The 24,641-nt window shown below is 42.5% G+C and overlaps 1 protein-coding gene across 1 annotated transcript in view; it reads right to left on the bottom strand.

Annotated features, from left to right (window-relative positions):
* Nucleotides 1–1,818: 1,818 nt before the first annotated feature.
* Nucleotides 1,819–24,641, bottom strand: part of LOC110213007 (biogenesis of lysosome-related organelles complex 1 subunit 2-like) — a 31,270-nt gene continuing 8,447 nt past the window's right edge. Inside the window, exon 2 of the mRNA XM_078149526.1 lies at nt 1,819–2,219. Within this exon, the coding sequence (XP_078005652.1) occupies nt 1,819–2,219 (401 nt within the window). The remainder of the gene's footprint in view (nt 2,220–24,641) is intronic.

Here is a 24,641-nt window from a genome sequence, read left to right on the forward strand (position 1 = left end):
CCCGACTCAGAACCATCCTTCATAATAAAGAGAGGGCAAAAAAGCAGTTTAATAAAACAAATGCCCACATCAACCAGATTTGATATTATATGCAGTGCTCCCTATCCTTGGTTCAATTTCTCTCTCAGTTCCCTGGACCTTGAGGATAGAGTGCTAGAACTGAAGTTAGGAAGACCTGGGTTTGAATCTTGCCTCTATATGTAAAAGCTGAATGGCTCTGGATGTCACTTACCCAAATTTGAGCCTCAACTTCCACATCTGTAAAAATGGGTGGAATAATATCATCTCTACCTCACAGTGTTGATAGGATCCAAAGAGATTATATATGTATATCTATATGTATCTAATATATGTATATCTGTCTATCTGTCTATCTGTCTATCTATCTATCTATCTATCTATCTATCTATCTATCTATCGAGATATGTACACACATACAAACACATGCACAGTATTTTGCAAACCTCAAAGAGCTATATAAATAATAACAGTTATTGGTCTCCAAGTACAACCTCTGAGTTAAGGATCAAACTACATGCTCGACAATTCCCTATCACACCAAGATGGTACTCTATTCTTCCTGGTTACCATAGTTAGATATATCTCTTCATGGGTTTCTCTTCCTGGTACCTAGTCTCAGTAACTTTCCAAGAGTGTTTTCTCAAGTTTCTGCTCTGGTTAACCCCCAAATCCTTTAATCACTTCTTCTTTTGTCCTACTTTCTCATTCATAGTAATTTGTTTTTTCATGCCGTTCTCCCTTCACTGGAGGTCCTCCTAATCTGTTTCTTGCTAGCCAATTTCTGGCCCGTTGGAAATCATCATTTATTACAACAAGTCTGTGAGGGTTATTGTAAGGATCAATAGAGAGATTTTAAAACTTAAAGTTTTAAAAGTGCTTTTCAAACTTTGAAGTGATATGTAAAGTGATATTATTATCATTATCAATTGATATGCATTTATTAAGCAGCAAGCACTGTGCTAAGTGCTGTTTTTCTTCATCATCATCATCATCATCCCCATTTTACAGATGAAGAAACTGAGGCTCCAAAGGTCCAGTGATAGCCAGGACCACATAGCTAGTAAGTGTGTGTGATGGTATTTGAATGCATTTCTTCCTGACTCCAAGCCCAGACCTCTTCACTATACCATGCTATTCCTGCTTCTCTTGGCAAGCCTCCTCGCATTTCCTTTCCTCTGGTAGGTCAATTCCTCTTCCTTAAAACTAAGGAACCAGGAAAACAATGGTTAAAAGAAACTCACCCTATGATCTAGATGAGTGGATTTCCCCTCTTTTTATGGTGTTGATAGGGAGTCAGCTTTTTTCCATTCCTTTTGATACCCTAGTATGGTGGTAAGCCCCAAATTCCTCAAGTCATGTTCCTTCAGAGATCATGGCTGATTTAAACCTTGATGGAGGGAGAAATTAATCAACTTCTTTTTTTTTTTTGAGGGTCATAAGTCAGCATTTATTATTTAAGTTGAAGAACAGGTTATGAACGGGGCAGGGGGGATGCCTAGGGGAGAGGGAAGAAGGGAGGAGACAGGGAGACGAGAGCCTCTCCTTTGTGTCTGCTCCCGACGGGGTTGATCCTGATTTCTGAGCCTTGGTCCAGGGCACACAATGAAGCACACGATAAGATGAGGTTCCAGGGGCTACAGGTTCAGGAAACAGCAAGGGGTGGCCAAAGTTACACATCCAAACGGAGGTGGGGGCTGGGATTCTCCTTGGATCAGCAGCACCGCTTCCTTTTAGAAACTGAAGCATAGTGATAAGTTCCATCCCACTTATTTCAGCTCTTAGGAAACATTCTTGTAGTTAAAGTCTTTGTGCTAATGCATGTTTTCTTTGCCTCTCTAACTTCTTGTGCTTTGCTTCTAGTTTCTTTGAATATGCATCCAACGTGTAAGCTGCCTGCTCGAGAGCTGCTGCTTTCTCCTCACTTAAAGTGATCTGATCCAGGTAAGGCTGAAGAGCTGCAGATTTCTGATTTAAGTCCTTCAGGTTTCTACTTATGTTCACTGCAGTATCTTTCATTTCTAGATACTTCAAGCTAGTCAGTTTGTTCATATTTTGCAGAAGTTTATAGTATTCACTGGCGGCTGTCAGCTCGCCGGTTAGGTACGTGGCCATTTTGGAGAACACGTCCTGGCACAGCCCTGTGATGTCCGCCTCGGCAGGCTTTGTGGTCTCCTCGGCTGTCTCCACCACGGCATCGTCTAGGTCGGGGAAGGGAAGAAGGAGAAAGGATGGGGATGGGGGAGGGGAGGGGAAGGGATGGAAGGGTGAAGAGTCGGAGAAGGAGGTAAGGGGAGGGGGTGAGGAGGGGGCGGCGGATGGCCGTGGGGCAGGGCCCTCCAGAATTGATCAACTTCTACCTCCCAGGCTCGTGCCTAGCCTACTGAACTACAGGATCTTCCAGCAACACCTAATCGAAATACAGAAATAGCAAAATGGAAGATAGAAGCTGGATTCAGGGGGATTAGGGTTGGTCTTAGGTAGAGTTAACAGTGCTTTAAAGTTCAGATTACATGGTTTTTAGCTGCACAAATTTTGTTTCTTCAGGTTTACCTGAAAGTTTGGAGAGAGCTTCCTAAAATTCCTGTACTTTGTGCCTTGGTACCTCCATCTATTAAAAAATCTATTGATGCCTTCTTATTTTGTGTCAGAGTTATTGGTTGATACATTGCCCCTCCATTCCTACCCTCCTCCCTTTGCCCCTTAGAACTCCATAATAAAAAATAGTTAAGCAAAGATGCCTAACAGAGTGGTCGTGTCTGATGGCACATACAAGATGCTGTATTTCTAGTTCCCAGCCTTTCTCTCAGTGGAAGCATGCATTTCATCATTTGTTTTCTGACATCTCACTCAGTTATAATATTTAATTTGATTTTAGCTTCCTTTCTCTTCATTCTTTTTCCTCAGACTGCATCAGTACAAAGAAGTCTTCTCAGGATTCTCTGAATTCCTCATGTTGATTGTTTTTTGTGGACCAGTCGTTGTCCATTATAGCCATATGTCTCCATTTGTTCAGTTGCTCTGCAGTTGATGGGCACCCACTTTGCCTCCATTGTTTTGCTTCCCATGAGAGTACCATCTGCTATTGGTGGCGCTAACTGAACAGTTGTTGTTGCTTTTAAGAATATGAGGCATTTTCCATGTGTGATATGTGTGACTAGAGTCAGAGTCTAAAATTGTTCATGGCAACATCCTGATTTCCTTATAGTACTTTCCATAAGAACTTTCCAAATTCCTTTGGAAGTAGGACTAGGGCATTGCTTCTCATCAAGATGGGATTCTCAATTGTAGCCCACGTCCCTGGCTACTGGCTCAGGGAAAAGACAGTATAGACTAGTGGAAAGAGTTGGAGGCAAAGAGCCTCATATAATTCATCTGAAAAACAAGGAGGTTGAGCAAAACCAGGAGAACAATTGATTTATACAGTGACCACAAGAATATAAAGGAAGACAACTTTGACCCAGAACTTGGACAGTGTAAAGAGCAGGCATGACTTCTGAAGGTTGATGACAAAGCACCCCTCCTGCCTCTTGGCAGAGATTTTTTGGACTGGATCTCATCCATAGCTTTTCAGACATGACCAATATATAGATTGTTTTTTTTTTTTTTCTTGGTTAGACGTATCTGTTTCAAGGGAGGGCTTTTATTTAAGAGGGGGAGTTGGTGGGTAGTGATGCTAATGACAAAAAACAAGATGAAGAGAGCAAGAGGAAGATAAAAAGTGAGCACAGGGCAATTTTGTTACTACTGTGTTAAATTTAATATACATTTCTGTCCCATATACAATCCTTTTTCCTATTATTCTTATGCTGAACTGTTTATGTTTGTGAAATTCATAATAAAAATTAATTAAAAAACCCTCTAAATCAGGCATTTTTAACTAGGGAGTCTATCAATTTGCTTTAAAAATTTTTCATAGTTGTAGTTTAATAAAATTAATTTCCTTTGTATTCTTACTTTTTTGTTTTGTGCATTTAAAAACATGATTCTGAGAAGGGGTCCATAGGCTTCCCCAAACCACCCAAGGGATCCATGATTCAAAGAAGGTAAGAAGACCTGATTTAGTTCCATAATCTCAGTATAAGAGTGGAGATTTTTACTCCCCACCCCAATTAATGTAACCACAGAAGGCCCAGAAATTCAGATTGGCTCATTCAATCAATCAAGATTATAAAAGTCCTTAGTCAACTTGAGAGGAATAAAGTGCTTTGTGAATGACTGAAAGAAGCAGATGTAGCTCTGGGCCCATACACAACAAAGTAAACCAATTTGGAATCTAGTTAGTATTCCAGAAACAGTCCAGTCTTCTGGAAGAGGAGCTCTAGCCAGCCCTTGAGGAAGGAACCAGAGGTGGTAACAATGGTTACATTGCTAGAGTGGTCATGGCAGACAACAGAAGAAGTAGCTACAGACAGATGGGGAGAAACAGGCACCCACAGGTTCCTTAGGAATCATGATTCTTCCTGATAGAGAGAAGTGTTGGCTATCAACTCTAGAAAGGCATCGTCCCTTGGAATCCAACAGAGAGACCCACTTAAAGGGAACTTCATGCAGATTCCATAAAGGGAGAAAAAGACTCCCAGTGCCAGGATTTTTGAGGTACCCCTTTACCACATATGTTGTTCTCACACGTGTCTCAATCTTACTGTACTCTAAATTTAAATCTACTCTTTCTCTGGACTGTAGGCATATTTATGGGACAGTGTTCCCAAGACTTTGGGATGTGTGTGATATTTTGTAACTACTATTCTTGCTATACTATCTCATCCTAGAAGCTAGTTGAGACTACCGGATGATAATCAATGGGAAGCCCACTGGTGGGTGTGACAGTACTTGTGAGTGACAGCACTAGAAACTTCAACCCTTCAGGATTACCCCTAGAACACTGAGACAATAGGTAGAAATCGTTCTATGTGTCCCAATCTGCCACTGAGTGTGGGAATTGCCCTAGACAAGTTGTTACTGTGATTCTATGAAGAAAACGAGAAAGTACACATTCTGGAAAACAATTTTTTTTTGGCTAGGCAGTGGGGTTAAGTGACTTGCCCAGGGTCACACAGCTAGTAAGTGTTATGTGTCTGAGGCCGGATTTGAACTCAGGTCCTGCTGAATCCAAGGCCAGTGTACTATCCGCTGCACTACCCAGCTGCCTCCACTGGAAAACAATTATGAACTATACTAGAGTGTACATACCCCAAAGAAGGCCAGTGATAGAAGGAAAGGTCCCGTATGCACCACAACACTGATAGCAGCATTTTTGGAGTGCATATACCCTAAAGAAGGCCAGTGATAGAAGGAAAGGTCCCATATGCACCACAACACTGATAGCAGCATTTTTGGTGGTAGCAAAAGAAATGGGAGAAAAGAGGGTTCCAACTGACTGAGAAGTAACTGAACAAAATTACGCTCTATTAATAATGTATGGAATATTACTGTCGTAGGAAATGATAAATACGATGAATTTAGAAGAACTTGGGAAGACTTATATGATTGGATATAGACTGAAATAAATGGAATCAGGGGAACAGTTTATACATAATTACAATAATGTAAAAGTACCCAACCCTGAGCTATCATTTGGGTCAAGGCAGTGACCAATTGTGACCTCAGAGGACCAATTGAAAAGCAAAACTCGCTGCTTTCAGTAGACTAGAGGTGCTGAATAAGGTATAAGATGTGTCCAAAATCTGATTTGTTTTGCTTATCAATACTTCTTTGTTACAAGGGAGGCTTCTATGAGGGTGGAGGAGTCAGTGGGAATCATTTGTGACAGAAAAAAAAAGCATCAATAAAACATTAATTTTTAAAAATAGTGTTACATCATTTTTTTGTTGCATCGTTTTTTTTAAAAAAGCTGAGAAGACTGAATTAGATCACCTCCAAGATCTCACTCTTCTTGCTTTATGCCCATGTTCTGGATTTAAATCTAAGCTCTATTACTTAATACTTTATAACCTTGGGAAAATCACTTCTTGTTTCTGGGCCTTGCTTTTCTCATTTGTAAAAAGAGGGCATTGGGTTAAACCATCTCCAGGGTAGCTTTTGATGACTTCCACAGATAAACCTTTCCTTTTGGTTGTTTCTGTGAGAAAGAGGAAGGGATTTTGCCCAAGAACTCTTCTCTTGGGAGATGGGAGGGTGAGGGAGGATGGGAGGAAGGAAGAGAGGAGAAAGAAGAAAAGAGGAGGAGGGGGAAGGTGAAGGAAGTTTATGTGCTGGATGAGAGGTTTGTCAGCCCCTAAACAGCTGTTCAGTGTTGGAGGATCACTCCTCTCCCTTGAGTCAAGGTGAGAAGGAAGACCATTAACACATTAGCTCTGATTAATTCATCATTCTGCTACCTGAAAAACAGGGCTCTGAGCGGCTAGGTCAGAGGTGCAGCAAAATCTCTGGAATTGCCCCAGACCATTAGAATTCCAAGAAAACAAAACGTTCTTTTAAAAAGTTTTGCAAAATGAATATCTATCACCAGACCATCTGTCCCGGTTGGTCATTTGGAGAATGTGCTTTATATATTTTGATTGGGCAAGAAGAGGGCAGGGACATGTGCTGTGGAGGTGGCCGAAGGGGAAGGTGGCAGAGGAGCTTGGCAGTTGCTTCTCTGCGTCTCTCCTCCCTTTTGTCAGGAGGGGGCCTGCTCAGCCTTCCTCGATGATGTCAAAGTTAACAACTGACACCTTTGGCTCTCTGAATGGGAGTGGAGGTGCAGAATAACATGTTCTTTTTGCACCAATCTTTTGTCCTGAAAAGGAGTCCCAGCCAATAACGTTAACTGAATCGAGTGGGTGGTTTTCTGTTATGACTGTTGGACTGAAAACAGAAAAAGGCCTTTTTGTATCCCCAGTGCCAGGCACATGATAAGCGCTTAATAAATACTTGTGGATTGGCTAACTGACACCTCCACTGACTTTCAGGTGTGACAGAGCTTGAGTGGTAGAAGAATAGAGGCCAAAGGGGAGAAGAGAAAAAACAGGCCTGGATCCTAGCATAGGCTTGGCTTGCTTTAGCGCACAGGTGTTTTTCCTTTGCCTTCTATTTCTGCTCTCCCTGGCGGCAGGTGAGAGGAAGCTTTTATGGGCCCTGCCTCGTCTCCCTTCTCCTCTGTAGGACAAAGCTGTGGGATGCATTATGATACCTCATCTTCTCTGTGGGCATAGGAGACAGAAGACTTCTCTTGGGCAGAAGAGTGACCAGTGGCCTTTTTTCTCCTTTTCTGCCAGGAGTTTTCAAGGCCCACATGACCTTATGGCAAGGTTGGCATTACTGAGTTCAAGAGAGATTTCTACTGCCATCCTTCTTTGGGAAGTAATTGTGTGTCTTAAATTCCTAGGATTATTTTTAAGGATTTTATTCTTATGTAGGTATCATTTTTGGAGGAGGTGTGCATTTGTACTGAGCTAAGAATTTCCCCTGATGGGTCCATGAAGCCCATCCCCTGATGGGTTCCCATGGTTCCCATTAAATCTTTCTAGCAAAGCCGTGTGGTTGTTTAGTGAAGTTCAGCCTGCCAGACACTCTAGTGGCCAGCGCCTAGAAAGGTATCAGAAGTACTTGCCTTCCCTTGATTTGGGATGGACACATTAACAGACACATTGACATTTTAAGCAACTTCCTTTTCCCCTCAGGATGTTTACTATTCTCCCTTCCCCACTACATTCCCCTAGCTATCTAGAATAAATGAATTGAAAGTGTTTATTAAGTGCTTACTATGAAGATATAAAGACAAAAATGAAACAGTTCTGGCCCTCAGGGAGCTTATGTTCTGTTGGGGGAGGCAACATGAACTCATAGAGTATTTACCAAATAAATATAATGCAATTGGATTACTGAAAAGATTATATAAAATTATATTTTTGTATAATTTTATATAATTGAAAAGATTATTAAAAAGTCTTGTGATTCTAGGATCCTACTTGGAGGGGACATAATTAGAACAATGATTAGGATATTTTCTCTTTTTCCCTCCTTCTGTTTAAATAATATGAGAATGATAACAACATTAACAACTCATTATGTAATGCTTTCTAAAAACCACGCAATGAGGGAGGCTCATGCTAGTGTACTTTCCAGCTGCTAAAGGTCAAGCTTAGGGAGGCTATCACTTGGCCAGGGTCACACAGCTAGGGAATGCTGAGGAAGGATTGGAATTCAGATCTTACCGCTTCTGACTTCACCAACAATGCTCTAGCTAATGTCCTCTAAACAGCTAAATCAAATGTGTTCCCATCAGCCAATCCGAATTTACAGCAAAAAACCAAACCAAAACAAAACAAATGAACAAAAAACAGAAAAACAAAAAGTCAAGAGCTTCACATTGCGTATTGAACAAAACTAAAATATCTTAGCTGGGTATTCAGGGCTTTCCACAGTCTGGTTCCAAATGCATTTCTAATTCTTTTATGGACTGCTTTCCTTCATGGAGCCTCTACTTGACCTTCTCCAATCTGGTCTTGCTTCTTGCGTGCCATCCCCTACATCTGAAAGAGAGGCTCTGCGTGTTGACACTTTTTGCAATCTCTTCCTTTCCTTTAGGTCCAGCCCAGGTGCCACTTCCATGTAGGCTTCCTTGTTCTCTCTTTCCCCTCCCATAACACCCTTCTCTATGAAAAACAAACAAGCTCAGTGACTGTAAATGATGGAATATGCAATAAGACAAAAATCAGTATCTGGAACCAAGACTGGTCATGGCATCTGATCTGATCTCTATTATCTAGTATCGTCTACTTTTATGTGATTGGAGTCATTGTGTGGGTTGTTTTTCTGGTGCTACTTTCTTCAATCTTTGTGGTTTTATACTTATTTCTCGGAGTTCCTAGCATTTGTCATTTATCATGGTGCCATGATATTCAACTGTATTGAAATACCACAGCTTGCTGAGCATTCCCCAACCAATCAGCACCTAATTTCTCTCCCTCCACCCTCCCTCAGTGTTAGGTACTGCAAAACAACGCTGTTGTGAATATTTTGCTTTATATGGAAACTTTTCTTTTGTCTTTAATTTCTTTGGGGGTTTTGCCCAGGAATGAGTCCCTGAGGTCAAAGTATATGAACGGTTTAATGACTCCCTCCCACATAATTCCAGGTTTTTTTCTCCCCAAAATGGTCAGACCAATCTACAACTCCACCACTTCTATGTTCACGTATCTATTTTCCCACACTCCTTCAAGCTAGTTTAACCAACTCCACCTTTCCATATCTTTCCAATTTGAAGGGGGTGAGGCAGTACCTCGGAGTCATTTAAATGTGCATTTCTTTTATTATTACAGAGTATTTTCTCTTATAGTGAGTAAAGTGTCAATTGGATTTCTCAGCAGAAAGTTTTAGAAAGTTATGTGTGTATTTTGGGGACAGAAAAAGCAAAATAAGAAATTTTCTTGTGATCCATTTAAAAAATTATTGTTTTAAAGTTGACCATTAGTTGTTTTTTTTTTTTTTCAAAAAAAAAGGGCTGGGAGAATCAAATCAAACTGATGTTACCACCTCTTCTATGGAAGTCCCTAGCTGATATGTCTCAAGTACTGGAGAATGACTTCTTGAAAGTGAAGCATTTTGTTAACAGTCTTAATCTGTGAGAAATAACTTTTTTTTTTCAGATAAACATGGAAAACCATAAGCAAAAAGAAATGGGAATTCAGCAGAGAAATGAGGGAAAAGAGATGGCAGAAAATTTCATATATTTTGCAATGAATGAATTGTAGTGAATTCCTGGGGAAAAACATCAGCACGAATAGTCTTAAATTAAGAGATGAGCATCAGAGATGACAGAAGATATGAAAGGCTGTTGGCAAAAATGAGGGATTATCACAAATTGCTTCTTAACACCCAAGGTTTGGGGTGAGAAATGGGACTGGATGACCCCTAGGGATCCTAGCATTCTCTGGTTAGTTTTTAATTTCTATGTTGTTGTCAAGCATGCCCTTGGAAATGAATTTCTTTGTAATTGTTCTCCCTTCAAGGTCCTCTGGTACACTCTGCCTCACCCCTACTCCCAGATTATATATTGGGCAGGGACTTTCCTTTCTACCTTGTCATTCTTTTTATCACCAAATATAGTGTTATAGTTAATCAGCATAATAATAATAGCAATAACACTACCACTAATAATAGTTATACAGCAATGAGTCATGGAACACTGCGGTCTCCTAAAGAATGGAAAACGTGTTCTCACCCAGAGTGCAATGGAGAGGGTGTTAGCAGGCTGCAGCCTGTCACCAACAGGGAATTAAGAAGCAACATGAAAGGAAAGGAGATTAGTGAGGAATTGTGTGAGTGATAGAGCAGATGGGCTGCTCAGATGGTGAGAATGAGGGATAGATAACCAACGTACCACCCTTGTGTTTCTTGTGGATAGTCACTGTGTCAAGAGGAGGCAGGGACAGCCCACCTGTGGGCCATGGTGGCAGCTTAACAGAAGCCTAGACAAGAGTCTTGCCACCTGGGCAGGCCTGGAGGGAGTATGATCTGCCCGTGGCAAGAGAGCTCAGCTCCCATCGGCTATTTGTCTCTATTTGAATATAGTAATGATTTTGATAACAAGAACAGACATTCTGCCGTTGGCAAGAGTCAGCTATCGGCTATTGTCTCTATTTGAATATAGTAATGATTTTGATAACAAGAACATTGAGGTAGCATTGGAGGGTTGGCCCGGAGTGTACATCTCTCATCGCATTTGAGCCTGACAAGAGCCCTTTGAAGGAAGCCCCATGGGTCTTATTCCCGTTTTGCAGCAATTACAATTAGAAGCCAGTTCTGGGTTCCTGGGAAGCTCTCAGTAAATGCTTGCTGATCGAATGAAGAATGACCCTTTACAGGTGAGACCGTATTATTCATCTTTGTGGAGCTGACACTATAGAAAGTCCAATTTGAAGAGGGTTTAATGAGCGGAATAAAGAGAACGCAGGCGGCTCTTAATGCCGTACCACCTGGGGCTCTAGGTGTGACCCAGCAGGGGCCCCTGCCTTGCTGGCACGCTGCCTAGCTCACTGCCCTTTTGTTGGTGGCAGCTGAAGGGCCTGACACGTGTTAGGAGAGAAGGCAACAGGTGGGCCGCCCTGGTACCCACAGAGTGGGAAGAGGACCCACAGGAGGGTTTGAATCCTTGCACAGTGTGTAAGGGTGGACCTGCTGTGGGAGACGTGGACAAGAAAGGGTGGATGGTTGCTTCCATGGTGAAGGTGCCCACTCCAATGAGATTAGCATTAAAGAACTGTGGAGAAGCGATGCACCTGAGTTATGGGGACAGAGTGGAAGCTTCGAAGGAAGGCAGTGGGCACTTCTTCCAACCTAGAGGCTATGTGCAGTCAATTTTAGGAAGGGGTTATAGAATCCTAGATCTAAAGTTAGAAAGAAACTCGGTGGCCGCCTAATCCAATCCCCTCATCACACAGATCAAGAAAGGTTAAGCAATTTGCTTACCATCACATGAGTAGACAGGATTTGAACCCAGGCCCTTTGACTCCCGACCTCATGCTTTTCCCACTATCCCATGGTAAGGCAATCTCGAATCTTTTCCTACCTTCTGGCTTCTTCCTTATTGCCCACATACACGTCCAAATCTCTTCCACCCTTGAAAACCTCTCACTTGACCCTTTTGCTATTGTCTTGGCCCCCATCACTTCATGACTGGACTATTGCAATATAGCCTTTTGGTTGCTCTCCCTACCTCAAATCTCTCCCCAGTCCCTCCTTTCTGCAGCTATCAAAGTGGTCTTCCTGAAGTGCGGGTCTGGCCAGGTCATCCCGCCCTCCTGCAGTGGCTTCCTCTTACCTCTGACATCAGGTATAAAGTCTGGACTCTTCTTTGCTTGGCCCCTTCTACCTTTCCAGTCTTCTTATACCTTACTCCTCCCTACATGCTCTAAAATGCAGCAACGCTGGTCTGCTTGCTTGCTCCTCTCACTAGACACCCCATCTCTTGACTCTGGCTATTTTCACTGGCTGTCTCTCACACCTGGGATTTCCTCCCTCCTCATCTCCATTTCTTGGCTTCCTTGGAGTTGACAGAGGAAGGCTTCCTTTTCAAAGTTACTCTCCAAACCAAAGAAAAAGGTCTTTTCTCCCAGTCACTGAAATGAATATCTGGGGAATGTGATATTCTGCTGGAGGCCCTGCCTCCTCAGAAAATGCAGAAGTCAGTAGAGAATTTGGTCTCTCTCCTTATTTTAGAAACTCAAACCTTTTCTGTACATCAAGGCGGCTGTCTGGGAAGAGAACGTATTGGACTTTTCTCTGCATGACCTATCAGGAGCAGACATATTAATGAGTGGAGCCCAATGCCGTGGGAAAGGGTAAGTGACAAAGAAACTCGCGATACCTGGGAGCCTTTCCAAAATTCAGCTCCTTATTAAATGCTTTGCAGATATAGATCGCCCCTGTCTACGTGGGAGCCATGAACAAATGGAGCCCCAGAATTGTAGGTAATGGCTCTGTTCCTTTAGCAAGATATCTGACAGCCAGGCTTGGCCAGGAAGCTGGTTAACTCTTCCCTGACACAAATAAACCACCTGTCTCTCTCTCCTCCTTTCCCCCAACTCCCAACCCTCAATGAACTCAATATGGGGACAGATCTTGGGATGCAGCAAATAGAAAATCATATTTTCCCAAGCTAACAACCAGCATGAAAGCTGCCTTTTCAATATTTTCCTGATCAGAGTAAACCGTTGATGAGAATTTTATTCCTTTGGGACATTTCAGAGGAAGAATGAGTCAATCAGATATATTGTGAAGCTGGAGGATTTCCCTGATGTATTTGCAAGAAGGCATTGAGATTGTTTTGCTCTCTAATCTAGAGTTCTTTACCTGGGATTCATAGATATATTTCAGGGAATCCATGAGCTTGAATAGGAAAAAAGAATTATATCTTTACTGTTCCTAACCTCTATCTGAAATTTAGCATTCCTTCAATTATGAATTTAGTCAATAAACATTCTGATAAGGGGTCCCACGGCTTCACCAGATTGCCCAAGGGGTCCATGATACACAAAAGAATAAGATTCACTACTCTGGAATATTTAACCAGCAGTATTTTGCATAAGTACCATGTAAATATAGTGCATTCCTCATTTCTCACCTGATTGTACTTACTCTGGAACGTCTCTACAATGCCTTCACGTTAGGTATCTTCCCCACCTGCTTGGATTTTTAGCTTCCTTTGATGTTTTTTTTTCTCATTCGATTGTAAGCTTGCCGAGGGTGGGACTGTCATTTTTCATGTTTGTATCCCCAAAACTTAGCACAGTGCCTGGCATATAGTAAGCACTTACTAAATGTTTATTGACTATTAATTATTGACTAGGTATAGGTATAGATCAACAGAAACTAGTTTTGGGGGATGTCGGCATTCATTTAATATTCCAGGGATCTGGGATTTATAGGTGTGGGTAGTCCCTTTACCAACCGAGATTGCAGTCCCTGTTGGATCTCAGTAAAAAGTCTTTGAAAGTTGATGTATTGGCAAACAGCATTTAAATGAAAATATAATTTTGGATCTTAAGTCCAATGTAAAATACCTATCAGAGATGAGAGATAAACTCTTTCCTTTGGTGTGCTGAGAAGAGTCTTGGAAGGCAAGTCTGGAAATCTAGGTTCACGTTCTGGCTTGAATACTTCCTAGCTGTATGACCCCGGATAAACCATTTCCCTCTCTGATCCTCGACCTTTTTCTTTGTATTTTGGGGATACAATATTATCTGAACTCCCTACCTCATTGGGTTGTCGGGCAAAGTGATCTGTAAACCTTGAATGTGCTAAGGAAACCTGAGCCATGGTTATCGTAGCCATGGTGATGGAATTCCATTTCCCTTTCAATGCTGCTAACCAGTTGTTTCTGTCTGACCTACTCCTGAAGTTGTGAGAGTCTGCAAGTCTATGAAAAGCCTGATGCTTATTCACTCCCCAGTTTTCCTACATTCCACAGGATAATGCTTAAATTCTTAAACAAATATGCACCTTGGTATGAGGCACAAGGCATAGTGGCAGAGTAGTAGTAATGATCATGATAGTGATGAAGACAGCCTCAGTTTCCTCATTTGTAAGAAAAGGGGGTTGGATTAGCTGGTCACTAAGGTACCTTCTAAACCTATGATCCCTGAATACTTCTTTTCTAACATATAGTTCTGTCCCACTTCTCTTTTCCTTTCTCCCCAGACATTGTTTCCTACTCTCTCTTTTATCCCGTGTCTTTGCTTACTGGCTTCTGTCTCCTTTCCTTCATTTTCTGGACCTGTCCAGGGCCTTTCTATGTCTAGACTGCACTCAGCTCAGCCAGTGTACACCTCTTCCATCTGATAGCAGGCAAAGTCATGCTACGTTTTCAGTGGCTGTATGGGAACTTTTGGAGAGTTCCTGAAACAAGGAGACAATAGGTGGCCTCAGACTGCTATGGCCACCCAGCCTAGGGACCCTGAGCTAAGTTCTCTGGGTAATAAGTGTTATTATCTCCATTTTACAGATGAAGAAACTGAGGGTTAGCAAGACCAAGTGACTTGGAAGCAGTGGAAGTAAAAGGTTGTGTGGCTGCATCACTGCCATCCTGGGGCTGTTTGGCTGAGCAGAAACCTCTGGGGGAAAAGTGCCTTCAAGGGAAAAAAAGGCCTTCCCTTCAGCTCCTTCTGCCCAACTTCTCTTCATGCTACAAGTACAAGAATTGGAACTGGATCTGTGAGGGCATGAGGAATTCTCCTTAAGGAGACTCCTGGGGGCAGCTAGGTGGTGCAGTGGATAGAGGACCAGCTCTGGAGTCAGGGGGACCTGAGTTCAAATCCAGTCTCAGACACTTACTAGCTGTGTGGCCCTGGGCAAGTCATGTAACCCTGATTGCCTCAAAAAAAAAAGACTTCTGCTAATGCATCTTTTCTTTGATCATCTTAGAGAGTTGTTAGAGGGTGCCAAGAGGGAAAACAATAGTTTAAAAAAGTTGGGACATTGAGAGGTTAAGTAATTTGTCACACAGATGGTAAGTGTCTGCTGCATGGGGATTTGAACTCAGTTTCCCTGACTGCAAGTCCAGCTTTCTATGATACTGTGCTACTAAGCTGCCTAGTGTCGGGGAAGGTGGCATGGAGAAACTGGTACATAGCCGGATCTTGGAGGATGGGAAAGGATGTCCTTTGTATCCAGGGAAGCTGCCAATAGAGATGGCGGAAGGGGTTACCACACAATTTCACCTGAGAAAAGTCTTGCTTTGAGAGGGCTCAGGATGCACTCAGCTAATGGCCAGTCTGAGCTCTAGGAGATGGGGAGCAGAGAGAGCTGCACTCCTCTCTCCTGGACTATTGCAATAACTTTCCAGCCAAATGAGACAATCTGTAAGTATTAGCTTAGCACAGTGCCTGGCGCAAAGTAGGTGCTGTCTACACACTCCTCCCCCTCCTCACTCCCCCCTCAGCTGGTATTCCCATTTCAGTCTTTCTTCTCCCTGACTCAGCCTCCATATAAATACCAGAATGATATTCCAAAAGTCTGACCATGTTATTCCTGTGCCCAGTAAATTTCAGTGGCTCCCTATTACTTCTAGGATCAATAATAATAATGCTAGGATCTGGGAACAATAACAATTTCTGATATATATATATATATATATATATATACATATATATTTTACAGATGGGGCAACTGAGGCACACAGGGTTAAGTGACTTGTCTAGGGGCGCACAGCTAACAATCGTCTGAGGCAGACTTCGAACTCAAGTCCTTCTAACGCCGAGTCCAGCATTCTGCTTCACGCAGTCTCCCCAGAACAAACTCTTCAATGTTTACAGCCCTTCATGGCTTGATTCTGGCCAGACTTTCTGGGTATTATGACCATTTGTGCACTCTGCAGTCCAGCCAAACTTGCCTTCTGGGTGCTGCTCCCGCGAGCCACGCCTAGTTATTTACATAAATACCTGGCCATACAGGCACTCTTCCTCATTAGACTAGGAGCACCTCGAGGGCAGGGACATTTTTGCTCATCTTTGTATTCCCAGCTCTTAGCACAGTGCCTGGCACACAGTAGGTGTCTAATAAAGGTTTGTTGACTGACTGAGCTTGGCCCTTGGTGCCCACACCAGAACTTTTATCGAGATGGGATACCTGGCTGGGTCTCAAGGAATGGCACTATTCTTTCCCCAGAGAGTCGAGAAGAGGGGACAGCCAGGAGGATTCTGGAGCTTTGCTTTTGACATTTTCTACTGTCTACCAAAGAGATTGTGGAGGCTTTTAATTATTAGTTGCTTTTCTAGAGTAAATTTAGAAGGCATATTCAAAGGGGTTTCTGTGTCCTGCTAAGAAATTCTTTGATATCACTTTGGCATTTGGGGCCCCCTCTTCCAAGTGAATACCTAAGCTTCGTGTGCTTGGAGTTGGATTCTAACTGCAAGAAGGAGGCGTTGCATAAGGGACAAAGCACAGTTATTTGGGGCTCTCCCCATCCTCTGAATTCCTCCCATGCTTAATTGGATTTTCTTTCAAACATCTTTTACATCCCTGCAGTTAGAACAGGGAGTCAACTTACTGAAAATATTCCTGGATTATAAACGATAATGGGGGGCCCCAGTGCCGGAACTTCGGGTCCATAGGTAACTGGGCTATGGAAGCCAGTGGGGCAGAGTGGAGAGAATCTCGTGTAAGAAGTCAGGGCACCTGCCCTGAGTTATAGTTTACACAGTCTCTAGCTGTGAGACCTTGGGCAAGTCTCTGCCTTTCTCTGAACCTTGCTTTCCTCATCTATAAGGTAAGTGGTTGGGCTAGGGTCATAGGAACAGAGGCTTAGAACAGCAATTTCAGTGCTTTCATTTTACAGATGAGGAAACTGAGGCTTTAGGTCCATCATAGTTCTCAATCACGTAATTTATTTATTTATTTTTATTAGGAGGCAATTGGGGGTAAGTGACTTGCCCAGGGTCACACAGCTAGTAAATATCTGAGGCTGAATTAGAACTCTGGTTCTCCTGACTCCAGTGCTGGCACTCTATTCACTGTGTGGTTTTAGCTTCATTTTTTTTTTCCTTCCACTCTTCAGTCCTCTCTTCTGCCTCTGACTCACTACCCACCAGCTAGGTTATAAATTCTTTGAGAGGAGGGAATCAGTCAATCAATAGCTATTTATCAAGCACCTCCTATGTGCCAGGCACTGTGGGTGCAAACACGAAAATTGAGAACAGTCTCTGCTCTCAAGGAGTTTAAATTCATAGGGGAGACAATAGGCAAGTCTATACACAATAACTGAAAGAGACATGGAGGCAACCTATCTTGGTTGTGGGTTCAAGACCCATTTCTGCTGCTTAATACATTTAACCTCCTGGGCTTAGTTTTTATCATCTGTAAGAAAATGGGATTGGATAAGATGGTCTCTAAGGCTTTTTCTGTTTCTAAATCTATGAACTTATGAGAATAAATACAAATGCACACAAAATAGCTAGCTACAAAGTGGTTACCCAGGGAGGGCACTAGCTGATGGCGGTGGTGGTGGAATCGGGGGAGCCATCATGCAGGTTTCTGAACCTTATTCTGAAGGAAGGGAGGGAGTCTGAGGGGGAGGAGGTGAGCAGGGAAGCAGATTCCGCTATAGATCACAGCTAGCCAGTACAGATGGAGTATTGTGTTTGATGAACAGAGAAAAGGCCAATTTGGCTGCACATCAGTACAGGACGGGGAATAACGTTGTTGGCAGCTGGATTTGTGCAATTGACAGAGCACCGGACACATGGAGACAGGAAGACCTTCATTCAAATCCAGCCTCAGGAGCTTACCAGCTGTGTGACCCTGGGCAAGTCACTTCACCCTGTGTGCCTCAATTTCCTCATCTGTAAAATGAGCTAGAGAAGGAAATGGCAAACCACTCCAGTATCTTTGCCAAGAAGTCCCCAAATGAAGGAATGAAGAGTCAGACATGACTGAAGCAACCGAACAGCAACATGTCTAAATTTACGATTCTATGAATTCACAAGACATTAACATACCCTGTAGCCAGGTAGCAAGAAAATGTTATCCATTTTTTTTTACTTTCCCCCCCCCCCAGCAATTGGGGTTAAGTGACTTGCCCAGGGTCACACAGCTAGTAAGTGTCAAGTGTTTGGTCTGTGGCTGGATTTGAACTCAGGTCCTCCTGACTTCAAGGCTGGCACACTATTCACTGTGCCACCTAGCTGCCTGGAAAATGATATCAATTTGATAGCTGTTCTCTAACTATGTGTACAAGGACCAGCGATGGAATGAGACCCTAGGAAAGGTAACTCCTCTTGGCCTCAGTTTCCTCATCTGTAAAATGGGGATAATAATCCTATCTACCTCATAGTTCTGTTGTGAAGATAAATAGGATAAGACATGTAAAGCAAATCATGTCATGGGAATATTAGCCATTATTATTATGAATGTATAATGAGGTTGGAAAGATAGATTGAAATCATATTGTGAAAAGCTAAACAGAAGAATTTCTGTTTGAACCTGAAAGCAATTGGAGGCCACTGGAGGTGAATGAGGAGGGGAATGGTATATACTTTGAGAAAACCCCTTTTGGCATCAGGGTCTGTAGGATGGAATGGGTGGTGAGAGACTCGAATCAGGGAGCTCAGTTAGGATGGTCATGCAAGAATTTAACTGAGAGGTGATGAGGGTGTAAACTAAGGTGGTTGCTATGTGAGTAGGGAGAAGCGGCCAGATGTGAGAAATGTGGAGGCAGAGATGGCAGCATTTGTCAGCTGACTGGATATGGTGAGTGAGGGAGAATGAGGAGCTGAGGAATTCATCTTATTCCTGGGCCTTCCCTTCTGTTGTGGCCAATGAGGGTAGTAGAATGACCTAAAATAGAAAACCCTTGAGGTCCCGGAGACTCTTTCAGGGAGTCCTCAAAAGTCAAAAGTGTTTTTAAAAAGGCTAAAATGTTGCTTGTCCATAAAATTCTCCTTCCTTTTTGTGGGACATTTTTTGTGTGAGGCCAAATTTTCTTCATGTATTTTAACAAAACCAACTTATCCCAGCAGATTAAATGCAGAAGCAGATATGAGAATCTGGCTGTTTTTTATTAAGCCAGATATTCAAGAGATTTGCAAAAATGTGTGAAACAATACCATTCTCACTAAACTTTTTTGGGGAAAATATAGTTATTTTTCATAAAAATATGTTCTTATATTAGCATATGATGGGTTTATTACTGTTATTTTAAATGAATAAATATTTTAAAATTTTATCAGCTTTAATTTCTAACCACTATTTAACATGGTAAATATAGATAGCTATAATCAACATAAACAAAATCTCTTTGGAGTCCTCCATAATTCTTAAGAGTGTAAAAGGGTCTTGAGATATAAAAGTCTGAGAATCACTGAAGGATACTTGGATATTTTGGGGGATCTTTGAGCTCCTTGCTGTGGGTATTCCCACCAGAAATGTAGATGACCACCAATCGATGTTTTTTCATCCTATGTGAATCTCTTGACTATGTTCTTCATATGTCCTCTGCCAGAATGCCAGGGGGCTTCTCTCTCATCATCAGATTGGTATTGGTATTACTGGAGTGCATGTACTGTCCATTGGTCTCTGCTCTTGCAATATGACTGGTGTACTTCCTTCTCCATCCCATACATCTCTTTGATGATATCTTTTATGCCATTTATCATGCAGAGTTCTTTCTTGCTAACACCCATCATACTTCCCTCCATTGTCTTTTGGGCGACCTCAATTTTGATTCCTCGGAGATTGTTGAAGTCTCTGAATCATAGCCAATAAAGTGTGACCAGAAGGATGATGATGTCAGGTGATTTTTTTTTCTTTTGTCCATGGAGAAGTATGAAGTGATTAAAAACACTGCCCAAATCCCTGAACATGATTCAGCCTGTACTCTTTCTCCTGTTCAATTCGGAGCCCAGGGGATACCTGGATTTTCTTAAGAACTTTATTAAGCTTAGCTAAAAGCTATAGGGAATGAACTCATGGAGCATGAATAGACCAAATCCTCTAATGCTTTGATTCCAGCCCTGTGTGTTCATTAAACCTTGTCTCTCTTTCCCTGATGTAGGTGAATGTCACTTTCCCGTTCCGTGTAGGTACCATTCTCCTTGTCTATCGCTGGTCTTTGTGTACACAGTCAGAGGACACCTACCAGGCTAATACCAATCTCTGTTACTTGGCTTCAGGGTGTACTGTTATTGTCTTGTGAATTAATAAATCATTAATTTAGAATCATAAATTTGGATTTGGAAGGGAACTTGGAAGCCATCAAGTCCATACAGACCAGGAAACTGAGTCTAACACAGGGTAAGTGACTTGCTGAAGGTCACAGTCAGTGACAGGTCTTCCTGACTCCAGGGTAAAACTCATCCATTGCCCACCAGCTGCTGCCTCTCAGCTCTTATTCCTCAAGGCTAGACCCATCATTGCAAATACAACTGAGATGTCTTCTCTGAACTTTGCATCCTTCAGCCTGGGCCAGCCACTGTTTTGGGTTACTTGGCCCTTTGGTCACGATGGCAGTTAGAACCTTGGCTTTTAAGTCTTAGCCAAAACATAGCATTAATGTGTAAAATTACCTCACCGTCTGGAACTTTGGACTTAAGCAGAGACAAACTCAATCTCAGGATCTGTTCAGTCTAGCATATTATTCTCCTTGCTATGCCTTCAACAAGACACTCTAATCTCCCCACTCTGGACTTTTTCTCTGGCTATCGCTCTCAGTTCCCTCATCTCTTCCTCACGGCTTCTGTGTCTCTCTTCAAGTCCCAGAGAAAATCCTGCCTTCTACAGGAAGCCTTTCCCAATCCCTCCTAATTCTAATGCTTTGACTCTTGATTATTTCCTCTTTACCCCACTGATAGCTTGTTTGGACAGACTTTTCATGTTGTTTCTCCTATTAGATTGTAAGCCTCTTGAGGGCAGGAGGAACTTTTGCTTTTCTTTGTATCCCTAGGACTTAACACAGTACCCAATACATAGTAGGTGCTTAATAAATGTTTATTGACTGACTGGTTGTCTTATGGCCCCATCCTGAATCCCTCTTCTCTAGATTATTTGAACTCTCCTCTAGGGTTTTTAATTATTCATAGCTACATCCAATAAGTTAACAATGCACATTTAAACATAGAATATTTATGTAGGTTACTAATGAATAGCCAGAAGATAAACATTTGTTAAGTGCTCACTATGTGTCAGGCATTGTGCTAAGCCTTGAGGGTACAAAGAAAGGTTGATATATCTCCCCTCCTCTCAAGGAACCCACGGTCTAATGGGAGAGACAATATTCAAATAACTATGTACACACAGGAGATCTATCTATCTATCTATCTATCTATCTATCTATCTATCTATCTATCCATCCACTCACCCATCCATTCATCCATCCATCCATCCATCCATCCATCCATCCATCCATCCATCCATCCATCCTTCCACTGACCTACCCAGCTCTCCATCTATCTATCTATCTATCTATCTATCTATCTATCTATCTATCTATCTATCTATCTATCTATCTATCTTTCTATCCATCCATCCATCCATCCATCCATCCATCCATCCATCCATCCATCTATCTATCTATCTATCTATCTATCTATCTATCTATCTATCTATCTTTCTATCCATCCATCCATCCATCCATCCATCCATCCATCCATCCATCCATCTATCTATCTATCTATCTACCTATCTATCCATCTATCTCTATCTATCTACCTATCTATCCATCTATCTATCTATCTGGCTATTTATCTATCATCTATCTCTATCTATCTATCTATCTATCTATCTATCTATCTATCTATCTATGTATCTGTATCTATCTATCTATCTATCTATCTATCTATCTATCTATCTATCTATCTATCTATCCATCCATCCACCCATCTATTTTTATAGGCATATGTGTATAGAATGGAGAGAAAGTAATGGGGGGGAGTAATAGCAGCTGGAGGACTGGGAAAGACCTCCTCTAGACAGTAGGATTTGAGCTGAATTTGAAAGGAAGCTAGGGAAACTACATGATGGGGGTGAGCAAAGAATGTTTCAGGCATAGGGGACAGCTGGTGCAAATGAACAGAGAAGGGCCTGGTCCCCAGCCTCTTCACTCTGGTGAGAGTTAAACATCTCTACTCCAAGTGTGTGTTCCTTTTTGTCCTCTTTCTCCTAAAATGCCAAAGCTGCATGCCACCATTAGGGGAAGTCTTTGTAGTCTGAGAACCCTACTCCCTGAGTCCTGGGGTAGAGATATTTTTTATTTTGGGGGTCTGCTCCTCACTTCCTTGTGGAGCGAGGAACTGCTCCCATGTCTTTGAGTGGCTCCATTGTGTCCATAGTTCTACCATCTCTCAGCAAAGGAGTCCTTCTCCTTCTGTGTCCACACCCCTGATCCTTTCTGGCTGTTGCTTCTCCCCTTTCGCTGCCCCCTTCCTAGCTGGCTATTTGCTGCCCTCATTCCTGCTTCTATACTTCAGAAGCCTGAGGTGCCGCCTTCTGGCTTCCCTCCCCATAATCCAATCCCTTTCTTAAGAAGCATGAAGAATTCCAGGAAAATGGACTTTTCCTGTTGGTACTGTTGTTATTCCATCTGGCCAGAACTGCTCTGATTTAGAGGATTTAAAGAGGGAAGGGGAATTAAAATCCATCTAGTCCAAGCCCTTTATTTTTCAGATGAGGAAACTGAGGCCCAGAGGGGTTATGACTTCCCCAAGGTCCTCCAGGGATTCAGCGGCAGAGCCTAGATTCAAACCGAGGTCCTCTTACACCCAGTGAAGTCTCTCTCCTCTTTTCTCTCAAAGGCTTTGGCCTTTCTTCCAAAGCACCTACTATGTGTAAGGTGGGTATCATGTGGTCATTGAGGATAATAAAGGTGAGAAGAAGCCCATGCCCTCCAGGAGGTGATGTGCCACTGGGGTATATGACACCCAACCAGATAAATGGAATACTCTCGGTAGAGTTCTCTGGCTTGCCTCTTATGAAGGGCTTCAGTCTCCTTGTCGGTACCTCAGAGAAGGGTGGAGCTGGGCTCTTCTCCTCTCTATGCAAGAAGCAGCTGTCTCCTCCTCCCCACCTGCTATAAAATATTAATAGTTTTCTGCACAAACAATTTGAGTAACAGGCAGAGTAGAGCGGAACAATGGGGAAACATGCCTGCACCCATCAAAAGAAAAATTATACACTCAGCATCTGGAATTTAAATGATGCATTTCCCACTTTGGATGCAAATAACTGTCGATGAATGACAGGGAGGCAGCAATACTAATGTCATTCCTAAAAACTCCATCTTCAAAATCACAAAGCAATTCCATTGTACGTGACCAGCATTTATTAAGCACCTACTATGTGCAATTATGTTTATCATGCTGTAATTAAAAGGCTTAAGAAATCGAATTACTTTGGGGAGAAAAATGTCTTTCTTTTCAAAGACTACCCCCCACCCTCTTGCTCTTCATATGTTTCTTTACAAATTGTGAAATTTCCACTTACAAGACGCTGCTTATCTCAAAGGCAATCTCTTTTTATGAGTTTTGTGTGAGTTTAACTCTACATGCATTTGTTGCACACCTACTGTGTGCACAGAGCTATCCTAGTTACTATTACTAGAACAAATGTGTTAGATGATGCCCCATCCCTAAGAAGCTTCCTGCTTTCACCCCAAAGGTCATCAAGTGCCTGCCTGCTCATTAGACTTGACAAGAAATTCTAGTTGGATGGAATTGGATGTGTTTGAGCCAGAGGCTGGATGGTAGTGGGACAGAAGAGACTGCTACCTTTCCTTTTTAGGTGGGACCTCTGAGGTCCCTTTGAGCTCTGTGATTCTATCCCTGTCTCATAGACATACAAACCGACCTTCGGAAAACAGTTCAACTCAACAGACATTCTTTAAGCACCTACAATCTTCGAGGTGATGTGCTAGATGTCAGGACATGGTCTGTTTGGGGGGAATTAAAGGTACAAGAATAGCTAGAATACAAAATGGAACCTGATAAAGGAGAGGAATAGAAACAATTAACAACAATCACAGTAGTAGCAATAGCTAACAATTATTTAGTACCTATTACATGCCAGAGACTGTGCTAAGCACTTACAAACATTATCTCATTCGATCCTCATAATAAACCTGGGAAGTAGGTGCTGTTATTATCCCCATTTTACAGTTGAGGAAATTGAGGCAGGGGTTAAGCGATTTGTCCAAATCACCCGGCTAGTAAGTTTCCCAGACTAGATTTGAAGTCAAATATTCCTGACTCCAGGCCTGGGGTGTTATCCACTGTGCCACCTACTGTATCAAGAGAGATCAGAGGAGGAAGAAGCTCTTCGAGCTGGTAATGGTTGGCACCCAGATTATTGCAATATCTTCTACTTTGTCTTCCTGCCTCAAGCTTCCCCCCTCTTCAGTCCAATCACTCAGTCAACAAGTATTTTTGAAGTGCCTGGTGTGGTGCATGGGGTGCTCAGAGAGGACTCGTACTTCTGGTGGGGGCGGGGCTTGCTGAGCCCTTCTCAGAGCTGCTCACCACTTTTGGGGTCTACCTGGCACTCAACTCTCACCTGTGGCTCCAAGAAGTTGTAGCAGTACAGTGGCCACACCCCTATAAACTGTCTCTGCAACAAGCCTCACACCCATTGATGAGTTGGGGGGTCCCTACTCCAAGAACGTGAAGACTTTCCCCGGCAGAATAGGCAGATAACAA

This window comes from Phascolarctos cinereus, unplaced genomic scaffold (genome assembly GCF_003287225.1).
Source record: "Phascolarctos cinereus isolate Bilbo 61053 unplaced genomic scaffold, phaCin_HiC Scaffold_1;HRSCAF=81, whole genome shotgun sequence".
Lineage (NCBI taxonomy): Eukaryota > Metazoa > Chordata > Mammalia > Diprotodontia > Phascolarctidae > Phascolarctos > Phascolarctos cinereus.